Source organism: Canis lupus, chromosome 13 (assembly GCF_011100685.1).
Source record: "Canis lupus familiaris isolate Mischka breed German Shepherd chromosome 13, alternate assembly UU_Cfam_GSD_1.0, whole genome shotgun sequence".
NCBI lineage: Eukaryota > Metazoa > Chordata > Mammalia > Carnivora > Canidae > Canis > Canis lupus.
Genome location: NC_049234.1, coordinates 8,307,063 through 8,327,108, shown reverse-complemented (window position 1 = coordinate 8,327,108; position 20,046 = coordinate 8,307,063). Strand labels below are relative to the sequence as shown.

Here is a 20,046-nt window from a genome sequence, read left to right as displayed (position 1 = left end):
TGCCTGTGTTCTCCTCTAGGATTTTGATGGAATCTTGTCTCACATTTAGATTTCTGGTGGATTTTGAACAAATGAACTTATCCTATGAGGTGCAAGCAGGATGAATTAATGGGGCTCTAACTTAGAGGAAAAAAAGAGAATTAGGTATAAACCTGTCTGATGGCTATTTAAATTGATTGGTTGGAGGTAGATGTACTAGAGCCTGCTTCTCACAGTGCAGTCCAGAAACCAATAGCACTAACACTGCCTGGGAACTTATGAGAAAGGCAGCATCTCAAACTCCATCCAAGGCTTCCTGAATTAGAGTCTGCATTTTAACACTGCTTTAAAGAGAGAAGCTCCATGACAAATGGAAGAACATTCTAGAGAGGGAAAAGTGACTGCTTATAGACAAAACTCTCTAATGACTTTAGACTAACGTGAATGGACTGTCTATTAAGTGGTGAGGACCTCTCTTCAGTGGAAAAACCCTAGTAGATAGCAAATCATCAGGATTATTACAGAGAATATTGGTTCTACTTTAAGGTCTCCTTCTGCCTATGTGATTCTAAGAACACATGGGAAAAATTTAATCTAAGTTCCAAAAGAGGACCTTGCGTTATGTCTATATCAACAGTTTGAGTATTTGCTCTAGCATTTACACATGAAGTGGTTTTTGGCAAATCATTTAACCCATACCTTAACTTCCTCATTAGTTAAAAGGAGACATTAATGATAATATCTCACCTTCCTTGCAGGGATGTTGTGGGGATTAGATATAAATAAAGCACTTGGCACACTAAATTTTCAATAAACAGGAGTAATTACCCAAGATTAAGACATCAAAGACTCTAAAATTTTTACTTAGCTCTGCCAAAAATATTATTTTGCAAACTACTTGACTCACGATTACTTTCACCACTAAAATGGAATGTGAAGAAGTCATCTGAGAATCAGACTATAGATATAGGTTTAGGCAAATCTGAAATATATTACTATTAATATCAATGACAATAGAAAAATGAATATAAAGTTATCATTGTGGTGACTTTCCAAAATGCTGAGTTATTATCTGTTACCATCTGCTGCCTTGGCAAACAGGCCTGTTGAGTAAGATGGACTGACATGTGAAGTACAGCATTGATTCATGTCTTATAAGTATTTACCAGATATATATATATATTTTTAAGCAATTTTTTTCATCATGTGAGGCTGAATTATTCTTTAATTTAGATTTTGGGGGAGTTTACCCTCCTCCCTTTTTTAAAAAATAGAAAGATCATCCTATTTCATTCAAACTAGAACAGTGTATCAGCTGAGTGTCAATTCTACATGATCAGAAAATAGACATAAGCTCCAGAAATCTGAAACATTTTGGCAAAAATGAGTGGAACTGCTTTTTAAGAGAATTCATTGCGTGTCACAACTGGGTTAAATCTCACCAAAACACATGGTAGAAAGTGTTTCTGTTGTTTTCCTCCAGAGATTTAACCTAAAGACCAAATAGCATGAGTCCAAAAAGAATGAATGTAGGCTCCTTTATGCCAGTTCTTATCAGTCACACCCTCTTCTGTTCCCTGGATCAGGAGAACTGGCTGCTAGGGTGCCTGTCCTTTGGGAAAACACGAACTTCTTGGCAGGCACCACTTCCTCCTCAATCTTCCCTAATCTACTGGTGTACATCAAGATGCTTCACCTCCTTCTTGAGTACTGAATACTGAAATAAAATTCTCCCCCCTCTCCTCCCTTTCTGCCTTACTTCTCTCCTTCCCTTCATTCTGGTTACTATCTATGGGCTGCCTCTTTTCTCATAAGGTTTCCAGAACAGTATGTTAAAATTATCAGCACATGAATCACAAATACATATTGTAATTTATTATTTTTTGAACATCTCTCAACATGGAAGATTTGCAGTGTATTTGATGCTTAACATTGGCTTTAAGCCTACAAAAGTCTTTTACCTGAGCTTTGTTTTCACTTAACCTTCTTTATGAGGGGATTCAGCAAAATCTGGTTTATGGATTTGTAAAGATGTTTGCTGAGAGAGAAGTCTGCAGTGGGCCTTTTTAATGAGGCACTTAGGGAACTATATTAACTCTTTCAAGCCATGAGGATAGCATTTAGTGGCCTCCAGCAATAACACTTATCAGCAGTACTTTTTGCATAGATGAAGCCAAATCAAGCTAGGAGTTCCAAATAGTACCCTAGTGGCCTAACTTTATAGAACGTAGTGACTAATGCCCTGGAGACAACCTGCCTTTGTATTGAAAACAGTTACCCCCATAAACAGAACTTCCTATTGACACAAATATTTCGATCTAAGTGCCATACCTTCTGGGAGTTCTTTGTTTCTGGAAAGAAATTAAGAGCATATTTTCAACTGCTTTTTAACATCTTCACATGAAAAAGAGAAAAATATATAGGAAACTTAAAATGATGAAATAAATCATTCTTTTGATCTTTCATGGGCTGAGTGTCTCAGCAGTTAGAGTAGATACATGATTAAATTGTGTATTAAAGCACCCCTGAAAAGCCACAGATCAGTAACCCAGCTTCATATCTATTTTTTTAATTGTTTATATGAAAAAACATGAAACCCATCGAATACATTAACTGTGTCTGGTTTCAATTGTGTTCCAGCTATAGAAAGTCAACACTTCCTATGAGCATTATCAGACCAAAAAAAAAAAAAAAAAAAAAAAAAGGCAGCAAAGCATCAGAGACAATTACTTTATTACATTGGAAACATACATACAACCAAAACTGAATATTTCTGCAGGTCTTGGCAAAAACTAATGACTATTGATCTTTCTTCTATATGCATTTTTTATTAACAATATGAGACTTTTAGGGCCAACTTTAAGTCAGCATTAATTTAGGTTAAGTTCCAGTGCCTTTTTGCTTTTTATTAAAGAGCTAAAGGAGAAGCTTACCAATCTGTCTGAATTATGGTATCAAATCTTGCATATGATTGTGATTGAAGTAACTAAACATAATAGTTTTCATGGAAGGCTCTGACCTAGCATCATTGGATTTTTTTTTATAGAAAAGAAGAAATTCTATTTTTATTGCTATTTTTTATTGTTTTGATAGAGACTTGCTGTTTTTTTTTAGCATCAGCACTAAGTTTTGTATAAGCTTTTATGTTTCTTTATGTAGATATTACAGGCCTTTTGTAATAAAGTATAGACTATGGTAAGCTGTTATATGTACAGTAATGTATAAACCTATTTTTTAGGGGATTTTTAGGAAATATCTCTCCATTTCAGGCATCAGTATACATTTTCCTCAAGGATCGTCCCATAATACATAATAAAAACATGGCTCCTAATATGGAGCCCCATATAAAGATGAGGCTTAATGTGTACCACTCAGATAATTTGATCCTGGTTAATATAGTCTTCTTCATTTGCACTCAGAATAGCTATTCCACATCATAATTATATGATTCTCCACCTATGGTACACAGCACATTCACCTATGGAACCTTTCGGAGATGAGTATCTCTAAGTACACCCCAAATATCCTGAGTCAGAACCTCCATGTGGGAACCAATTCATCTCTAGTTTTAAAAAGCTCCACAGCTGTTTCTGATATATACTCTTGGTGGAAAGCAAATGTCAAAACTATCAGTTTATTGGCATAAGTTTAAGATCTCGAAAAATACTTCTTTGTAGATCCTACAACTTAGGAGATATAGAGAGGAAGAGATTCAAAGAAATAGGACCATGGGAGAGTTGGAGAGGACACAGCCTCTCCCTGGCTTTAAGAAGCAAAAGTAAGAGTAGGAAAGTAGTCTAGGTGTTGGTTTATGTCACAGTTCAGCCCCAGTGTCAACCAGGTGGTTTTAAGTTCTTGTTTAATAATTAAAATTACAGTCCTCGTTTATATAAAACAACACTCAACTTGTCAGAAGAATACATTAGTTCCTACCATCTGAAAGTCTTTTAAATAATTGTTTCAGTATTCCCTTATTAATTTTCAGACTGACATGATCCTGGATGATTTTTGTTCCCTTTCTCATACAGAGTAGAAAGAAACCTGCTTCTCCTCAAATAGCTCACAAGTCTGGTGGGAGAGAGGCAAGTAAACAGAAAATTACTATGTATTTGTGATATGTCCTTTAATCAAAATGACAATGTCTAGATTTTTGTTGTTCTCATGTATCAACATTGAGCTAAATACTTTAGGTATCTTATATCTTTCTCACAACACTATATATAGAAATGACATTTTTAATCCCTGTTTTGCAGATAAGGAAACTGAGACTACGAAGTAGTATAGGAGGTTCCTCAGCAAATATGGGGCAGAGCAACGCTTCAAAATGGAGCAGAGATAGGGAGTAGATGTCATTTAATCAAAGCTAAGCCTTTGTTCCTAGGCAGTGGATTTGTAGTGTGCCTGATAAACTATCCAACAGATTGTTTACTAATGTGGGAACCCATTTTCCTTTCTTTGACTTATTTTTCATCTGTAGGATAAAACAATTGTTTCTGCATGGCTGCACTTAGCTTTTAGAAAGACTCCTCCCTACCCTATCTCTCTAACAGCCATTTCAATTCTCATGGCCAAACATTTTATTCCCATAATAGAGCATGTTTAGACAGTTTTTCTGGGAAGGTCCATGAACTAGAATTTTTATTTCTAAAATCAAATTTTGTTACTCTCCTTTCAGTTGCTTCTTCCTCCCTTTTCACTCAGAAAAACCAAACAGTTTAGGGAGGGATGTCAATCTCCATGTAGAGGCAAGTACAAGCCTGTGTGTCGAGTTGGGGATGGAGGCTCTTATAGGAAGGACACTGATGTTCATCCATTTCTGAGACTCACTAGAGCTCACTGCCCCTTTTCCCTGGGGAAGCTGGATAGTTTTATCCATGCAGAGCTTTCAGCAGCACAGAGATGTGTGGCCTAAAACTTAACACTTCATCATTCCCAGCTTCCTTATTCACATTTTGCTTAATTGCTGAGTCCTAACTATTCACAAGAGAGAATCCTCAAATGGCTAGAAGGAGAGTTTTGACAAGTCTGAGCTGAGAAGAAAATGCAAGGAAAATCCCAGCAGTCTTCTTTTTCTTCCCTGTGGCTGCTGCAACTGAGAATGTGCTAATTCTTTAACTTTCAGTGCCCTCTAACATTCTGTTTTGCTTATTCATTAGATAAGGTAAGCTTTACTCTTCTTTCTGGTATGTAGTATTACCACCATGAAAATGTGTAAAATTCTTAGCACATACTAAATTGCTGTAATATTCCCTGTCACTGTGGAACTTTGGCAGAATATGACTTGTGCATCTTAGGAACAGAGAAGCAAGAGAACCCTGGAATATTGACTTCTATAGGTCTTACATCTTTGCTCTGAGCTATAAGTAGATGGATCTTCAGGGGAGCATACATACACCCAGTGCCATCATTCAGATGAAGGGTGTTGACTTTAAAAGTGTGCTTACATACACTAATGCATTTCATTTTAACTCTAAGCATACAATTACATGTTCATGTACCCATTTTTTAAAATGTAGGGCCAAAGCCTGGAATTCTGAGTCAGTGGTTCTTAGAACTTTCCCGTAATTGAATGCATCAAATTTCTACTTTCTGTTTTGTTTTTTGTTTTTTGTTTTTTGTTTTTTGTTGTTTTTTTTTTTTTAACCAGAGCAAGTAAAACACGCACAAAGCAATGTAAGTTAAAATCCTCTAACGTTTTATTTTTCCAGTCTTTTAGAATCGCTGCAATAAACATAACTCAAACGCATTGTTTTAGTGATTTGCTTTTATGGAACAAACCTAATGTTTAAATTAAGTTTTATCAAAAACAAAACAGAACAAAACAAATGACCCCTTTTCCCACTAATATTTAATTTATTTACATAAAATTGTGAGTCTTATCATTACAATAACAGAACTAGAGTAAATGCTTTGGGGACCAACAAAACTGACGTTTAGTAAGTAACTCAGTTGGCAGAGACAGTAGTATACAAATGTATTTAATGCATTTAGTTTTCTCTGGATATCAATATATTTTAAAGAAGGAGTGGAGAACAGTGATTCATGTGTTAAGTTTGTTAAAGGGGAAAGAAGTTAAGAATACTTCTACTGTTGGGGTGCCTGGGTGGCTCAGTCAGTTGAGTGAGCATCTGACTCTCGGTTTTGGCTCAAGTCATAATCTCAGGCTCCTGGGATTGAGCTCTTCATTGGACTCCATGCTGAGTGTGGAATCCGCTGAAGATTTTCTCCCTTGCCCTCTTCCCCTCCCCCTGCTCTCTCTCTTTCTCAAATAAAATGGATAAATAAAATCTCTTTAAAAAAAATAGAATCTTAATAGATTTTTTAAAAGAATACCTCTACTGTAGTTATAATTCTATAAAGTTGATATACACTAAATTTGAAAAAAAAAACAAACAAATCAAGGTTTCCAAATTCTACATCTGTGTTGAGAAAAGGAGGAGTGCTGTGATTATCTTGGTATTACCCTCATATTTAGTTTTTTTTTTAAGATTTTATTTATTTATTTATGAGAGACACAGAGAGAGAAGCAGGCAGAGACATAGGCAGAGGGAGAAGCAGGCTCCATGCAGGGAGCCCGATGTGGGACTTGATCCTGGGTCTCCAGCATCACACCCTAGGCCGAAGGCAGATGCTCAACCACTGAGCCACCCAGGGATCCCTACCCTCATATTTCTTAACATGGATAAAGTAAAACCGTTATAAATGAACACCTCAATTAACAGAATCAGTTTCTTTCTGAAACTTCAGAGTATTTCCAGTGATGCTGGCAGTGTGCCTTTAAAATATTAATGTACACAGGGACAAATGGGGAACTTGTTTGAATCCAGATTCATGGGCTAGTTCTCAAATATTTTGAATCATTGTGGAGCTAGGAGTTTGTTTTTTTGTTTTTTGTTTTTGTTTTTTGTTTTTTTTTTTTCAGACAGAGCTCCAGTGATTATGATTCCCTGGACACTTTAAAAAAAAAACACCTCCCTGAGACTCAGCCAAATTATCTACGACAAGAAATATGTTTTAGGGTTACTTCTCCAATGTCATTATAAAGTGCAATAGTGTTTTCCCACCTGCCTCCCTCCTGTCCTTCCTCCCTTTCTTCCTTCTTTCCTTCTTTCATTCCAACTTCAATAAAGCGTATGGAGTACCCAGTATATATGCAGCATTCCACTAGTCTTTGAAGATTCACAAATACAGCACAGCTTCTGTCCTCAAGGAGCTCACAGTTTGGTCAGTAAGACAAATATGTAGTTCAAGAATTGCACTCAACTTCAAACATTACCAAGAATACTTTTGGGAATTCAGAAACTGAATACCCAAAACTAGAATGCCAGCAGTTTCTTAGAGTTCTTTATTTTCCTATCACTAACGTAACTAACATTAAGAGCTGGCTTTCCTTTGAAGACTATTTTTTCTTTCCCCACAAAGAAACAATTTTTGAACACTTAACGACCATGACTGGGATTGCACTAAGGAGAACAAGAGTCATGTTAAGATTCAGGTGCAGAGCAGCGAGATAGATTCACACACTAACTCTTCCAGGTCAACCTTCTGCCTCAACACCAGATCTATACCAGTAAAGCATTTAAATGACGCTAGTCCTGGATTTGCAGCCTCGCTTATTAATATTTAAAAATGAAAACGTTAAAGCTAGAAAAGTCAGGGGTCTAGTAATATAAGTTATTATCTAAGCATAATTTGATTCCTTAATAATAATAGTAATAGCAACAACAACAAAATAATAATATTGTTAAATAACTTATCTGATAATACCCTGATAATATTGATTGAAAACATTTAAATTATGTTCAAAATATTCAATTAACTAGTATTTTAGAAACATTTTCAAAAGTAAGCTGTGACACAAAGAGATGGAAAAATATTCCATGCTCATGGATTGGAAGAATTAATATTGTGAAAATGTCAATGTTACCCAGGGCAATATACACGTTTAATGCAATCCCTATCAAAATACCATGGACTTTCTTCAGAGAGTTGGAACAAATTATTTTAAGATTTGGGTGGAATCAGAAAAGACCGTGAATAGCCAGGGAATTTTAAAAAAGAAAACCAGAGCTGGGGGCATCACAATGCCAGATTTCAGGTTGTACTACAAAGCTGTGGTCATCAAGACAGTGTGGTACTGGCACAAAAACAGACACATAGATCAATGGAACAGAATAGAGAACCCAGAAGTGGACCCTCAACTTTATGGTCAACTAATATTCGACAAAGGAGGAAAGACTATCCACTGGAAAAAAAGACAGTCTCTTCAATAAATGATGCTGGGAAAATTGGACATCCACATGCAGAAGAATGAAACTAGACCACTCTCTTGCACCATACACAAAGATAAACTCAAAATGGATGAAAGATCTAAATGTGAGACAAGATTCCATCAAAATCCTAGAGAAGAACACAGGCAACACCCTTTTTGAACTCGGCCACAGCAACTTCTTGCAAGATACATCCATGAAGGCAAAAGAAACAAAAGCAAAAATGAACTATTGGGACTTCATCAAGATAAGAAACTTTTGCACAGCAAAGGATACAGTCAACGAAACTAAAAGACAACCTACAGAATGGGAGAAGATATTTGCAAATGACATATCAGATAAAGGGCTAATTTCCAAGATCTATAAAGAACTTATTAAACTCAACAGCAAAGAAACAAACAATCCAATCATGAAATGGGCAAAAGACATGAACAGAAATCTCACAGAGGAAGACATAGACATGGCCAACAAGCACATGAGAAAATGCTCCGCATCACTGGCCATCAGGGAAATACAAACCAAAACCACAATGAGATACCACCTCACACCAGTGAGAATGGGGAAAATTAACAAGGCAGGAAACCACAAATGTTGGAGAGGATGTGGAGAAAGGGGAACCCTCCTGCACTGTTGGTGGGAATGTGAACTGGTGTAGCCACTCTGGAAAACTGTGTGGAGGTTCCTCAAAGAGTTAAAAATAGATCCTGCCCTACGACCCAGCAATTGCACTGCTGGGGATTTACCCCAAAGATACAGATGCAGTGAAACGGCAGGACACCTGCATCCCAATATTTATAGCAGCAATGTCCACAATAGCCAAACAGTGGAAGGAACCTCGGTGTCCATCGAAAGATGAATGGATAAAGAAGCTGTGGTCTATGTATACAATGGAATATTACTCAGCCCTTAGAAATGACAAATACCCACCATTTGCTTCGACGTGGATGGAACTGGAGGGTATTATGCTGAGTGAAATAAGTCAGTCGGAGAAGGACAAACATTATATGTTCTCATTCATTTGGGGAATATAAAAAATAGTGAAAGGGAATAAAGGGAGAAAGGAGAAAAAAAGAGTGGGAAATATCAGAAAGGGAGACAGAACATGAGAGACTTGTAACTCTGGGAAACGAACTAGGGGTGGTGGAAGGGGAGGTGGGCCGGGGGGGTGGGGGTGACTGGGTGACAGGCACTGAGGGGGGCACTTGATTGGATGAGCACTGGGTGTTATTCTATATGTTGGCAAATTGAACACCAATAAAAAATAAATTTATATATATATATATACACATATAAAAGTAAGCTGTGACAGAGAAGTGTTTACTGATCAAACCTATTAACCAGATTGATTTAATCTGAAATCATCTTAACTTCCACAGATTTGAACATCAGCCTTTATTGTAATAAGAATTTGACATAAGGCCCAATGGAGGGAAACATAACAGAAAATTACTGAGTCAGTAATTGGAAAAAGTGTGTAAAAATGTGAAAAGTAATCTTTACTTTTAAAGAAGGTTTTCTTATTATTTAGGATGTAGTTAATATTAAACCTGATAAGAAGTTTTCTCTGAAATAATGACCACATGTCTATCATCTTTCGTAGGGTTTTGGAAATCCCTCTGGTGAATATTGGCTGGGGAATGAGTTTATTTTTGCCATTACCAGTCAGAGGCAGTACACACTAAGAATTGAGTTAATGGACTGGGAAGGAAACCGAGCCTATTCACAATATGACAGATTCCACATAGGAAACGAAAAGCAGAACTACAGGTAAGTCTCCTTTCATGTAGGGCTCAGCTACCTTGGGCCTCACCACCTACTAGGTATAGTGGAAAAGTGGAAAAGACAAAGTGATGCAAGTCATGCTTCAAAATGAAAATTAGGTTGTCTAGGCCTATGGTAGTGATACAAAAACACTCAGTCAAGACTTCTTAAAAGCATTAAATTTTGATTTTCACAGATGGATTGTTTTAATGTTGGCTCAGATTCTAGAGGATGAGGAATTAAGTCCAGCACAATATTATCATTGTTGTAGTTCTTATTGTTGTTACTATGATGAGATCGGTGTTGTGAATTCATATGCACAAAATTGATGACAGAGAATTGACTCAAACTCAGGGGTACTTCAAATGAGTACCCCTTTTTATCAAAAGGTGTTATATTTATACTTTATTTATTTTTATTTTTTTAAGATTTTATTTATTTATTCATGAGAGACGCACACAGACAGAGAGAGAGAGAGAGAGAGAGAAAGAGGCAGAGACACAGGCAGAAGGAGAAGCAGGCTCCATGCAGGGAGCCCAATGCGGGTCTCAATCCCCAGGACTCCAGGATCATGCCCTGGGCCAAAGGCAGGCGCTAAACACCTGAGCCACTCAGGGATCCCCTATTTAAACTTTATTTACCTTTCTTAGATTATTATCTTTCACATTGTTTTGAAAGTGGCAAAGAAGAGGTAAAATGTTATGTTTTTTTATGATTTACATAAAAGATAAAGTAGGGCATAATTTAGAACTTTTTGGTAAATAATGTGAAGGCAAAAATAAATTCAAATAATCGGATCAATATACACAAAATTCTGGATGTACAAGCAGACAAACCATACACTTTCCTATTAAAATCTCTGATTTTTTTTCAATGAACAGCATGTTCACTAGGAAAAAAAAAAAACATTAAGAAATGACTAACAAGTAATGTGGTATGGTAAATTCATTCCCCAAACCCTTATTGTGTTACTTCTGTGTTCCAGGAACCCTACTAGACACTGCTAATTTTGCAGTCAGTGATGAGATCTCTAGTCTCCCAGACCTCAGAGTTCAGCTTTGTAACTAGTAGCTAGGTCACTAAATAACTGGCTGGCATTTCTTGAGAACAGACAGTGTATTTCCATTACTTTTATATCACTACTCATTAACGCAGTATCTGGCACATAGCAGGTCCTTAGTAATTGTGTATGATGGGGTTTCATAATCAGTAAATTAATTTTGCAATGATTTCTAACTCTCCATATTGTAACGATTCTATATCAGCTTTGAAAACATGATTGTGTACATTAAAGTGTTGGCACCTAGCTTTGAGCAAATGCAACTGCAGCAACCAAAGCCTTCTCCTCTTTTTCCAACCTGTGTGGCCATCTTGTAGCTCAACTGTTTCTGCTGCTTATGTCTTTCTGAGACATACTGTTCCTGTAGAGTTTGAATCTATGACATTTTCATGAACACATCTCATTTTAATATATTATGCATGGGATTGTATCCTTGGAGACATAAGAATCATTTTCTTAACAAACAGTGATGATGTCACCACAACAGAGGGATGAGAAATGAATCTAAGAGTTTTCATCGTCTCATGGGAGGGTGGTGAGGGTGTACATAATGGCAACTCAAGAAACCAAAGAAGAGACATTTATAAAATGCAATGGAGTGTAAGAAGAAATGTTTCCAAAGAGGTCAATATTTGGGGAGTTTTATAACAAGAGAAACCACTGTAAAACATCAGGGGTACTCTTATGTAAATGTTTTGACCTGAAACTTGAAACTTGGCTAATGTCAGACAGCCTGACAATAGGACTAGCAAATAATTAGTCTAGTCTTTTTCTAGGCTCCTGAAGAATTTGCTTTGGTTCCTTTCCAAAATGTCTCTTAGCTCTTAGTAGGTAGGTAGGTGTGTGTGTGTGTGTGTGTGTGTGTGTGTGTGTGCGTGTGTGTGTGTGTGTGTGTATGAGCATGTGCCTGTGAAGCTGGGGTGATATTAAGACAAAGAGTGCATGGGAAGGTTTAGGAAGATTGTCAGAATCCAAAGTAGGCTTCAGGGTGCATGGTGTGACTGTCATCCTGGTATCTGTGTGAGGAAGGAGCACATGTTTCCTCTTAGAATGCCCCACTGCCCACATTGAGCCATTTCCCATCCCTTCACTGTATGAGTCTGACCTTCACCCATCTGATGCACATCTATGACTGAACAGCAAGTCTTCCCAGATAGAGTGAGCCACTCACTCTGGGATCCCCATTTTGTGAACCTTGAGACCTATGATTATAAATCCAGAAGGCAGTTAATACTTTAATTCCAAACCTCTATGTTGTCAAGCAAAGAAAGCTGAGATCCAGAAATATGCAACATTTTTCCCAAGGAGGGAGAAAGACTTAAATATGGGATGTTTGACTCCTACCTAGTTTGGTGTGGTTTCTACTCTGCAATGCTGCTGTACTAAAGTTGGTGGCTCTGGACCTCTCTCCTGCCAGGACCTAGCAGAAAATAGGTCTGTAATCATCACCTTGTCATTCTATTAAGTATAAAATTCATGTTGGCATCAAATGGGAAATTAGAACTCATTAAAACATAATACCTATTCTGGTGAAAACTTACTTAAAATAAGCACACTATCAAATGGTCTTCCTTACTCTTTCAGAGAAAATCAAACAGAAGTTTGAAAAGGTAGTATACCCGTGTGACTTACCTCCCCACCTGTATCATCACTCACTCAGCCAGGAACACCAAGCGTGGCCTGAGCTAGAGCTCCAGATGTCCAACTTTGCTGCTGCTTTTCCCCGACTTATTTCTCTTCCTTCTGAATTAGGAAGGCATGTCTCATTGTGGTAATTCATTAAAAGGACTAATACTAGCATTTGCATACCGTTTTATAATTAATGAAATTTTTTTTAACACTTTAGGCATTCAATCCTCACAATGAATTTTTGAGATAAATATTATTAGATACATTTTAAATATAAAGAAACTGAGACTTTGGTCAAATGACTTCTCAAACTCAAATAAATTTCAACTAAAAACACAGCTTTGGAATTAATGTAGGTTTTTGTTTTATTATATTTTTTAATTTTCTATATTTTTTCCTCTTCCAAATTAAGTTCAGATGATTTTTTGAGAGTTTTTTTAAGTATTCTGTCTTAATAGAAATTTTATTTTGGAAACTTATAATAGCTGTGGTCATAATGTATAAATCTAATTTTAAAAAATCTTTCTCATGCTCTGGACACATACTGATAAAAGTAAGTGTTGTTGAATGGATAGATAAGCTTACAGTGTACATAGAATAGCATATTTTCCTTGTATCCTCTAAGGAAACTCCAAATGAATTTCTCAGATAGAAAATAAAATCTGTGAAACCTAGGAGAATATAAATAAGAAAAAATAACGTGAGAGTGTCATGATAAACACATCATGTAAAATAACACACAATTAATGTGAAATTATTAAATACTTCCTCTAGAGAGGTAGTATTATTCAGGCCCTCGTCATCTAACACCTAAACTATTGTACAGCTTTCCTGTCTCCAATCTTGATGCTTTCAAATATATCACCCACACTATTGTTAGGATGGTTTTTCTAAAAGATAATATGACTTTGGTCTCTGCCCTCATTCATATATTTAAGCAATGTTCAAATAACTATAGGCTAGGGGTACCTGGGTGGCTCAGTCAAACATCCAACTCTTGATTTGGCTCAGTCAGTTAAACATCCAACTCTTGATTTGGGCTCAGGTCATGATCTCAGGGTTGTGAGATAGGGACCCACATCAGTGTAGAGCATGCTTAAGATTCTCTGTCTCCTCTCCCCCTCTTAAGCTTTCTCCCTCTCTCATTAAAAAAAAAAAAATCTGTAGGCTAAAGTCTGTCACTTAAAAGTGTTTATGACTTAGCCCTACCTACTCATTCAGCTATCACTAATATACTCTCCTACAACCTCACCCAACCAGATACCCCCTCATTATGATTATATTCTAGAAACTACTTGCAATTTCTCAAAACCTTCTATGGCTTTTTTAATGTTATATCTCTACCCCCACACATAAACTCAACTTTGGATACGTGTTCTAAACCTTTAAGATTCTCCTTTGTTCCAGGAAGTTTTCCCCCAATATTTCTATTATGATATGTGCTGTAATGCGAGAACTCACCCATAGTCTCCCTTCAGAACTATAGCACTCCTCTCAACTTCTGGAAATGTTGTTGATTTACAGCTTGTGGTCAGAGTCCCCTGCCTGAGCATTGCCTGTGGCTGTCACATCACTGAAGGTCACTGTTCTTCCTGCAGACAGATTGCATCCAATGATTAGTCAATATAAGAGTGTATAAAGGACTCTTTGCCCCAATTTGGGACAATTCTGAAGGGTCATCCCAGTTCCAGAATTCCACTTGGGATTAGCTGAGCTCTTTACTGTAACTGTGTGTGAACCACCCTCTCTCTGTTCAATACTACTTTTTCACTCTGCCACAGGGATTGATCCTGAGAGCCCTCCCGTGTAAGTCTCCCTACACTGATTTCCCAGAAAAATGCATCACCCTCACTCTGAGGCCAGTTTGGATGTTTTATGCTCCCATAGATCCATAACAATCTGTGGATAACTACCCAGTGTCCACATTCTATTATAAGTATTTATTAAATAACTATGTGTTGCCCTTTTCTACTATTTCTAAGCTTCTCAAGTATAGGAACCATTTTTATCAAAATTTAAGATATATACCTAAGTTAGCTAAAATATTAAGTAACAGCTAATAGCTAATATTTGATGAGCACATGTATGAATCAGATATCTTGTTTTAACATGAGAAAACAGACATGGTACAAAGTCACAGTTACTAATATGAGTCAGTTATTTGGGCTTTGATCTCATAACTGCCCGTCATATGGCCATCTCTCCATAAAGTGGAATCCAGGAGTTACCTTCTAGAATTAAATGCATTTAAACCACATATTCTAACAGATAAAATAATTTCTTCTGATCCTATTTCTGTCTTTAATAATTTGAATGTCCATGGACATTATCTTATCTCTTTTGTTCTCAATTTTCTGTCTATAAATTAAGTATTTGTAAAGTTCCTTATACCTAGAGTTATCTTAGTGTATATACTCCTTTTCATTTTATGCCTCCTTGTTTCTTTGATAAATAATTAAGTTTTGCTCTATTAAATACTTTAGTAAAAGGAGCTATCAGTCTCCTGGAAACATCAGTTTAGGGCTTACAGTGACCTTTTACTTACGAAAACTTTGCTGGTCCTAATATTCAGAGTTAAAAAGCAAATGCACAAACACTACTACCATAACAAATGCTTCAAAAATAACAAATTGTGGGTTTGGGGAGATGTTATGATCTACTAGGAAGTGCTTTGGAATAGGAATCTGAAGATCCGGAAATTATTAAATAGTGAAGTGTGGCTTCAATATCCATAAAACCAAGTTGGTTGTATCATTGTTCAGAAGAACAGAGCCATCAGCATTACAGAAATAACAGATTTGTTATACACATTATACTTTATACCACTGTGAAATGAGCTGGGGAAATAAGGTCTGGAAGGCAAAGGTGGAAAATTTTAAAAAGGTTCAGTAACACAAATGCTTGAAAACCCTGGCATGGTGCTAGACCAGTTGGAGCTTGCAGGGAAATCCAAGAAATCAAGGATGTCCAGAGGAGGAACACAAAGCGGGGAGATACACAGAAAGATGTTACTTCAGTGTAGCTATGTTACCAAGCAAGCATCTGATGGTGGGTCTGGAGCCACTGACAGCATGGGAAAGTAAGCTGGATGCAAAGTGGAAAAGGACTGGGAGTGCAAAGCTGGGAACTGTCAGGCATCTTTGCCATATCTACTGATGGTCTAAGTCAGACTACTGCTTCACTTCCACCTTCCAGATCTCACACAAAATTCTTTTTTGGTCATCTCTAACTTGGAACCATATAAGGAAGGGAAATTCTGGGAAACATACTTCCCAGATTAACCAGGTTGACAGTAGCACAATCTAGCTATACCTTGGATAAATCACTTTTATACCTTAGTTTTCTCATCCTTAATAGGAATAACGCCCTCTCTCCTTTCATCCTCACCATTTAGTTATAGGGATCCAATCAGAAAGAGTATGCAAACATACTTTGTATTAGACAAATTTAAATACCATGCAACCATGAAAAATATTTACTTATTTTTAATTCAATTTTCATCACGCTCAAGAAATTTATTACTGGTTTTAATAAAAAAATTAATTATATTTCAATGCTGAAAACTATACCCCACTGTCCCTGAAGTGTTCTACTGATTTGTATTTTTGTCTGTTTATTGATTTGGCTTCAGGCCCCAGTCCAGGGTCACTAATTATATCTGTGATCTACCACATATCTACCATAAATATTCTTAAACAATCTAGGTCAAGTTTTCTCAAAAAAAAGTCCCTTTCTCAATTTATCTTATTATTCGTTCCTGATGAGATTCAAATTAAGTCTTTTTGACAAAAATGCTATATAAATAGTATTGTACTTGCCATTTTATCACATCCAAAGGCACAAATAGTCAATTTGTCCCATTATTGGTTGCACTAAGTTTAATTCACTTAAGGTTTTGTTTTTGTTTTTGCAGTAGAATATGTAACCTTATAAAGAAAATTCTTACAAAGTATCATAATGTATAAAATCCGTAAAGCTTATATATTTTGGTTGAAGCAGCTGTTGGAACCTACTGCAATATTTCTTTGGCCCTTTCCTTGCTAGCAACTGAGACATGTATAGAGCATAGTTTTAAAAATGTTATGTTATTATAGCTAAAAGAATAAAGATTTATCAATTGGAGAAAATTTAGTTGTACTAATTTAAGGTATAAAAAGAAAAATAAATTTATATAAAAAATATTCAGCCTAATTTAGAAAGGCATAGTTTATTGAATGAACATGTTTTATTAGATGAGTTATTTTGCATGTTAATATTTTTCTATTCTCGGTTATACATTATTCTTTAAATATATTCCTTTATTTTTCATGGTATTAACTAGATTAGTAAATCCCTTATCACAGATAGTATAATGACAAGCCTAAAGGTAGTCCTTCTTTGAACCAACAAAAAAAAACTCTATTAGTAAAATATGAATGATAATATTTAGCCGTTTATAATATACATCTTATAGTTATAATCTTACTATAATATTGATGCATAGTTATAATCTTACTATAATATTGATGCACAATTTGGGAATATTCTTCATATTTGATTATCTGCATATTATTGGTTGGGGATGAATGATACCTTGAGGGTAGAACTGACTATGGCTGTGTTAAAGCCTTGTTCTGGAAGAGATTCCACATGAAGAGGTGAATGGAATGTTTGAACCAAAATTAGAAAACCTGAAAATAATATAGCCATTAAATATCTTTTTGCATAAAATTTACTTTTGGCCAATATCTTTATTAGGAAGGAGTTTGATGTAATAGGTAAAACCTTGTACTGGGAGTCATGAGCCATGAATTCTAGACTTGGATCTGTAGTTATTTTCTGAATGACCTTGGGCAAGTTACTTCACTTTTCCAAGTCTCAGGTCCTCAGAAGTAAAATGAGAAGGTAAGGATGAAATCTTTCCAATTCCAAAACCTTTTTTATTTGTTTTCTTAATCATTAAAGTACTCCCATGTTATGTATATATTTCAAGGACAAAACAAATTAGTGTAGATTGAGAAGAATTCTCTCGAGCCTCCCACATAAACTTAAGCCCTGCATTTTTGTAGGTATTGCAAAACTTGTTTTATTCTTTTTAGTGAAATGTTTTTCATTTCTCTGCTCCTCTGGGCTACATGGTCCTGGCTAGAACCAGTAGCAGATGTGTTGAAATACTAAGAGGAAAGTTATTTTTTATAGCAATTCTGGACTGATCAAGGTAGAAAAAAATAAATAGGGAATCTCCTGGCAGTTTCTACTCTCTTGAATTTTTAGCCTAGATCGCAAACTTGAGGCTTTAGGTAGTTTTATTTGTATTTTCAAATAATTTCTCCAATGTGGGAGTTATATTACTTTATTTAGACTATGATTTTTGTTGCAGTTACTTCCTAAAACAGAGAAAGAATTGTTTTATTCAACAAAATTTGTATTTTATACTCTGAGACAAAATATTCAAAAGGAGAAAGGCATGATCTTACAAAGTCACTTTATACCTCTTAGATCTTCTAAGGTTTAGGAAAATCTCTTTATTTTAAAGCAGTCTCTAGAGTCCTGGATTTTTCTAAGCCAACAAAATAGATGCCCCAGTCCTGTTAGGTCTAAAGATTCCTGGAGGATTCCTGCTTCAGAATAAGTAATGCTGGGATTAAAACAACTGCTGTTCTAGAAACTTAGAGGTGGGCAAAGATTGCTAGAATCAGCTAGCACTGCCTCCAGGAAATAGTTTGGGAGCTGTCCTGTGACATCTGTGGCGTCCTCCTAGCACTGTCCACCACTGAAAAGATGAAGGCTCCGTGTTCAAGGAATGAAATATTTGTTATGTTACATTATGTGCTATCCTAGGATAAAATAGCCACAGAGATTTCAGTAGAGTCATATATGTGTGTAAGCATGGGGAAGGGTTGGATCATAGACAAACAGGCAATTAAATACCATGAATCAGATCTGCATTTATTTATTTGTTCACTCATGTGAAGTATGGCATGAATAAGGGGATCTAACTGATTTGGGAAGCTGAGAAGGCTTCCAAGGGATGGCTTAAGTTGACAAAAGATGGCAGGCAAATTGGAATTAACTGGAGGAAGAGTTCAAAATTGAAGGTGGAAGAAGGAACAGCATATATAAAGCCCCATAAATAAGACCTGGTATGACTTGTAAGGCATGTGGTTAGGTGTTGCTGCATGTGGTTAGCTATTGCTTAGCACAGATTATAAGGGGGTAGGGACAACACATGATGCTAAAAGCAAAGAGGACAGAGAGACAACTAGTAATATGAGAGAGACTTAGCACTGACAATTGGTGATAGCATCTGAGGCAGCCCATTTGAAATGGTCTTTTCTCATATTTCAGTCAATTTCTTTTACTCAGTGTTTTCATCAGTTTTATTCAATAAATATAAACAACAATGTGCAAGGAATTATGAGTGAAATGAAATCTACAGAACTCAACCCCTATTCTTAAAGAGCTTCAAACCTCTATGGCTGACTTGATTTTCATTATCCTTTAGGTCTTAGCTGGATCTGAAGCGTTCTGCTTTTTAGGTTAGATAAAAACTCTTTTCTTTCTGCTGTCACATTGCCCTGTGCAGATCTTTATCAGAGTCCTTATTACACTGGGTTGTAATTGACTATTATTTGGCTATTCCCTAGATTGCTGCCTTTAAGAGGGCAAGGATCTCTCCAAAATGTTTGACATATGCTCAGAAAGAAAACACTTTCTAATGAATATGTGAAAAACATATAAACAAAGACTTTGTTGTTGTTGTTTATTCAAAAGACACAGCTGGTTACTATATGGCAATTGTTGATCTAGATGCTGGAAATTCAGAGACCAACAAGTCAAAATTCCTTCCCTCAGATGTTTATGTTTTATAAAGGCAGCATATGCCATTTTCTATGTTAAGACTTTTATAAAGTACAATGTCCTTTAGTTTTTTGGATTTTTGCTGTAGTAAGATTCATTTATATCCCTGATCTATTCAACTCCAAGCTCTTCTTTTTTTTTCTTTACCTGCAAATGATATGCAAGAATTTCCATTTTGTATGATGCCAAACAAATGAAATAAAATATTAATAAAATAGACAACATACCTTGTTCCCTCAGCCGACTAATCTTGGAAAAGGATGCTACGTTGTCACTCATAAGTAGTTTGTGGGCTACAAGAACGGCTTTCTCTGCCTACAATTTTGATAACTGCCACTAGGTGACAGTAAACCTTGATTTTTAGGATTCATGGATGAATAACTGAGAGCTTAATGAAAATTACAAGATTTTAATTACACTTTTTTGAGTAGAAATTTTGAAATTGTCACAGTGACAATATAAAACATTTATTACCCTGTAACTTATACAATAGTTTTTTTCTCTAGA

The 20,046-nt window shown here is 36.0% G+C and overlaps 1 protein-coding gene and 1 long non-coding RNA gene across 2 annotated transcripts in view; one reads left to right on the top strand and one right to left on the bottom strand.

The window, feature by feature from the left end:
* LOC119874430 overlaps nt 1-14,368 on the bottom strand; it is a 45,531-nt gene extending 31,163 nt beyond the window's left edge. The window contains exons 1-3 of the long non-coding RNA XR_005368528.1: nt 14,161-14,368; nt 13,285-13,370; nt 12,703-12,813 (exon numbers count right to left, since the gene is read on the bottom strand). This is a non-coding gene — a long non-coding RNA (uncharacterized LOC119874430). The remainder of the gene's footprint in view (nt 1-12,702; nt 12,814-13,284; nt 13,371-14,160) is intronic.
* The window catches only part of ANGPT1 (angiopoietin 1), a 240,461-nt gene that overhangs the window by 198,046 nt on the left and 22,369 nt on the right, over nt 1-20,046 (top strand). Inside the window, 1 exon segment of the mRNA NM_001005754.2 lies at nt 9,850-10,016. Within this exon segment, the coding sequence (NP_001005754.1) occupies nt 9,850-10,016 (167 nt within the window).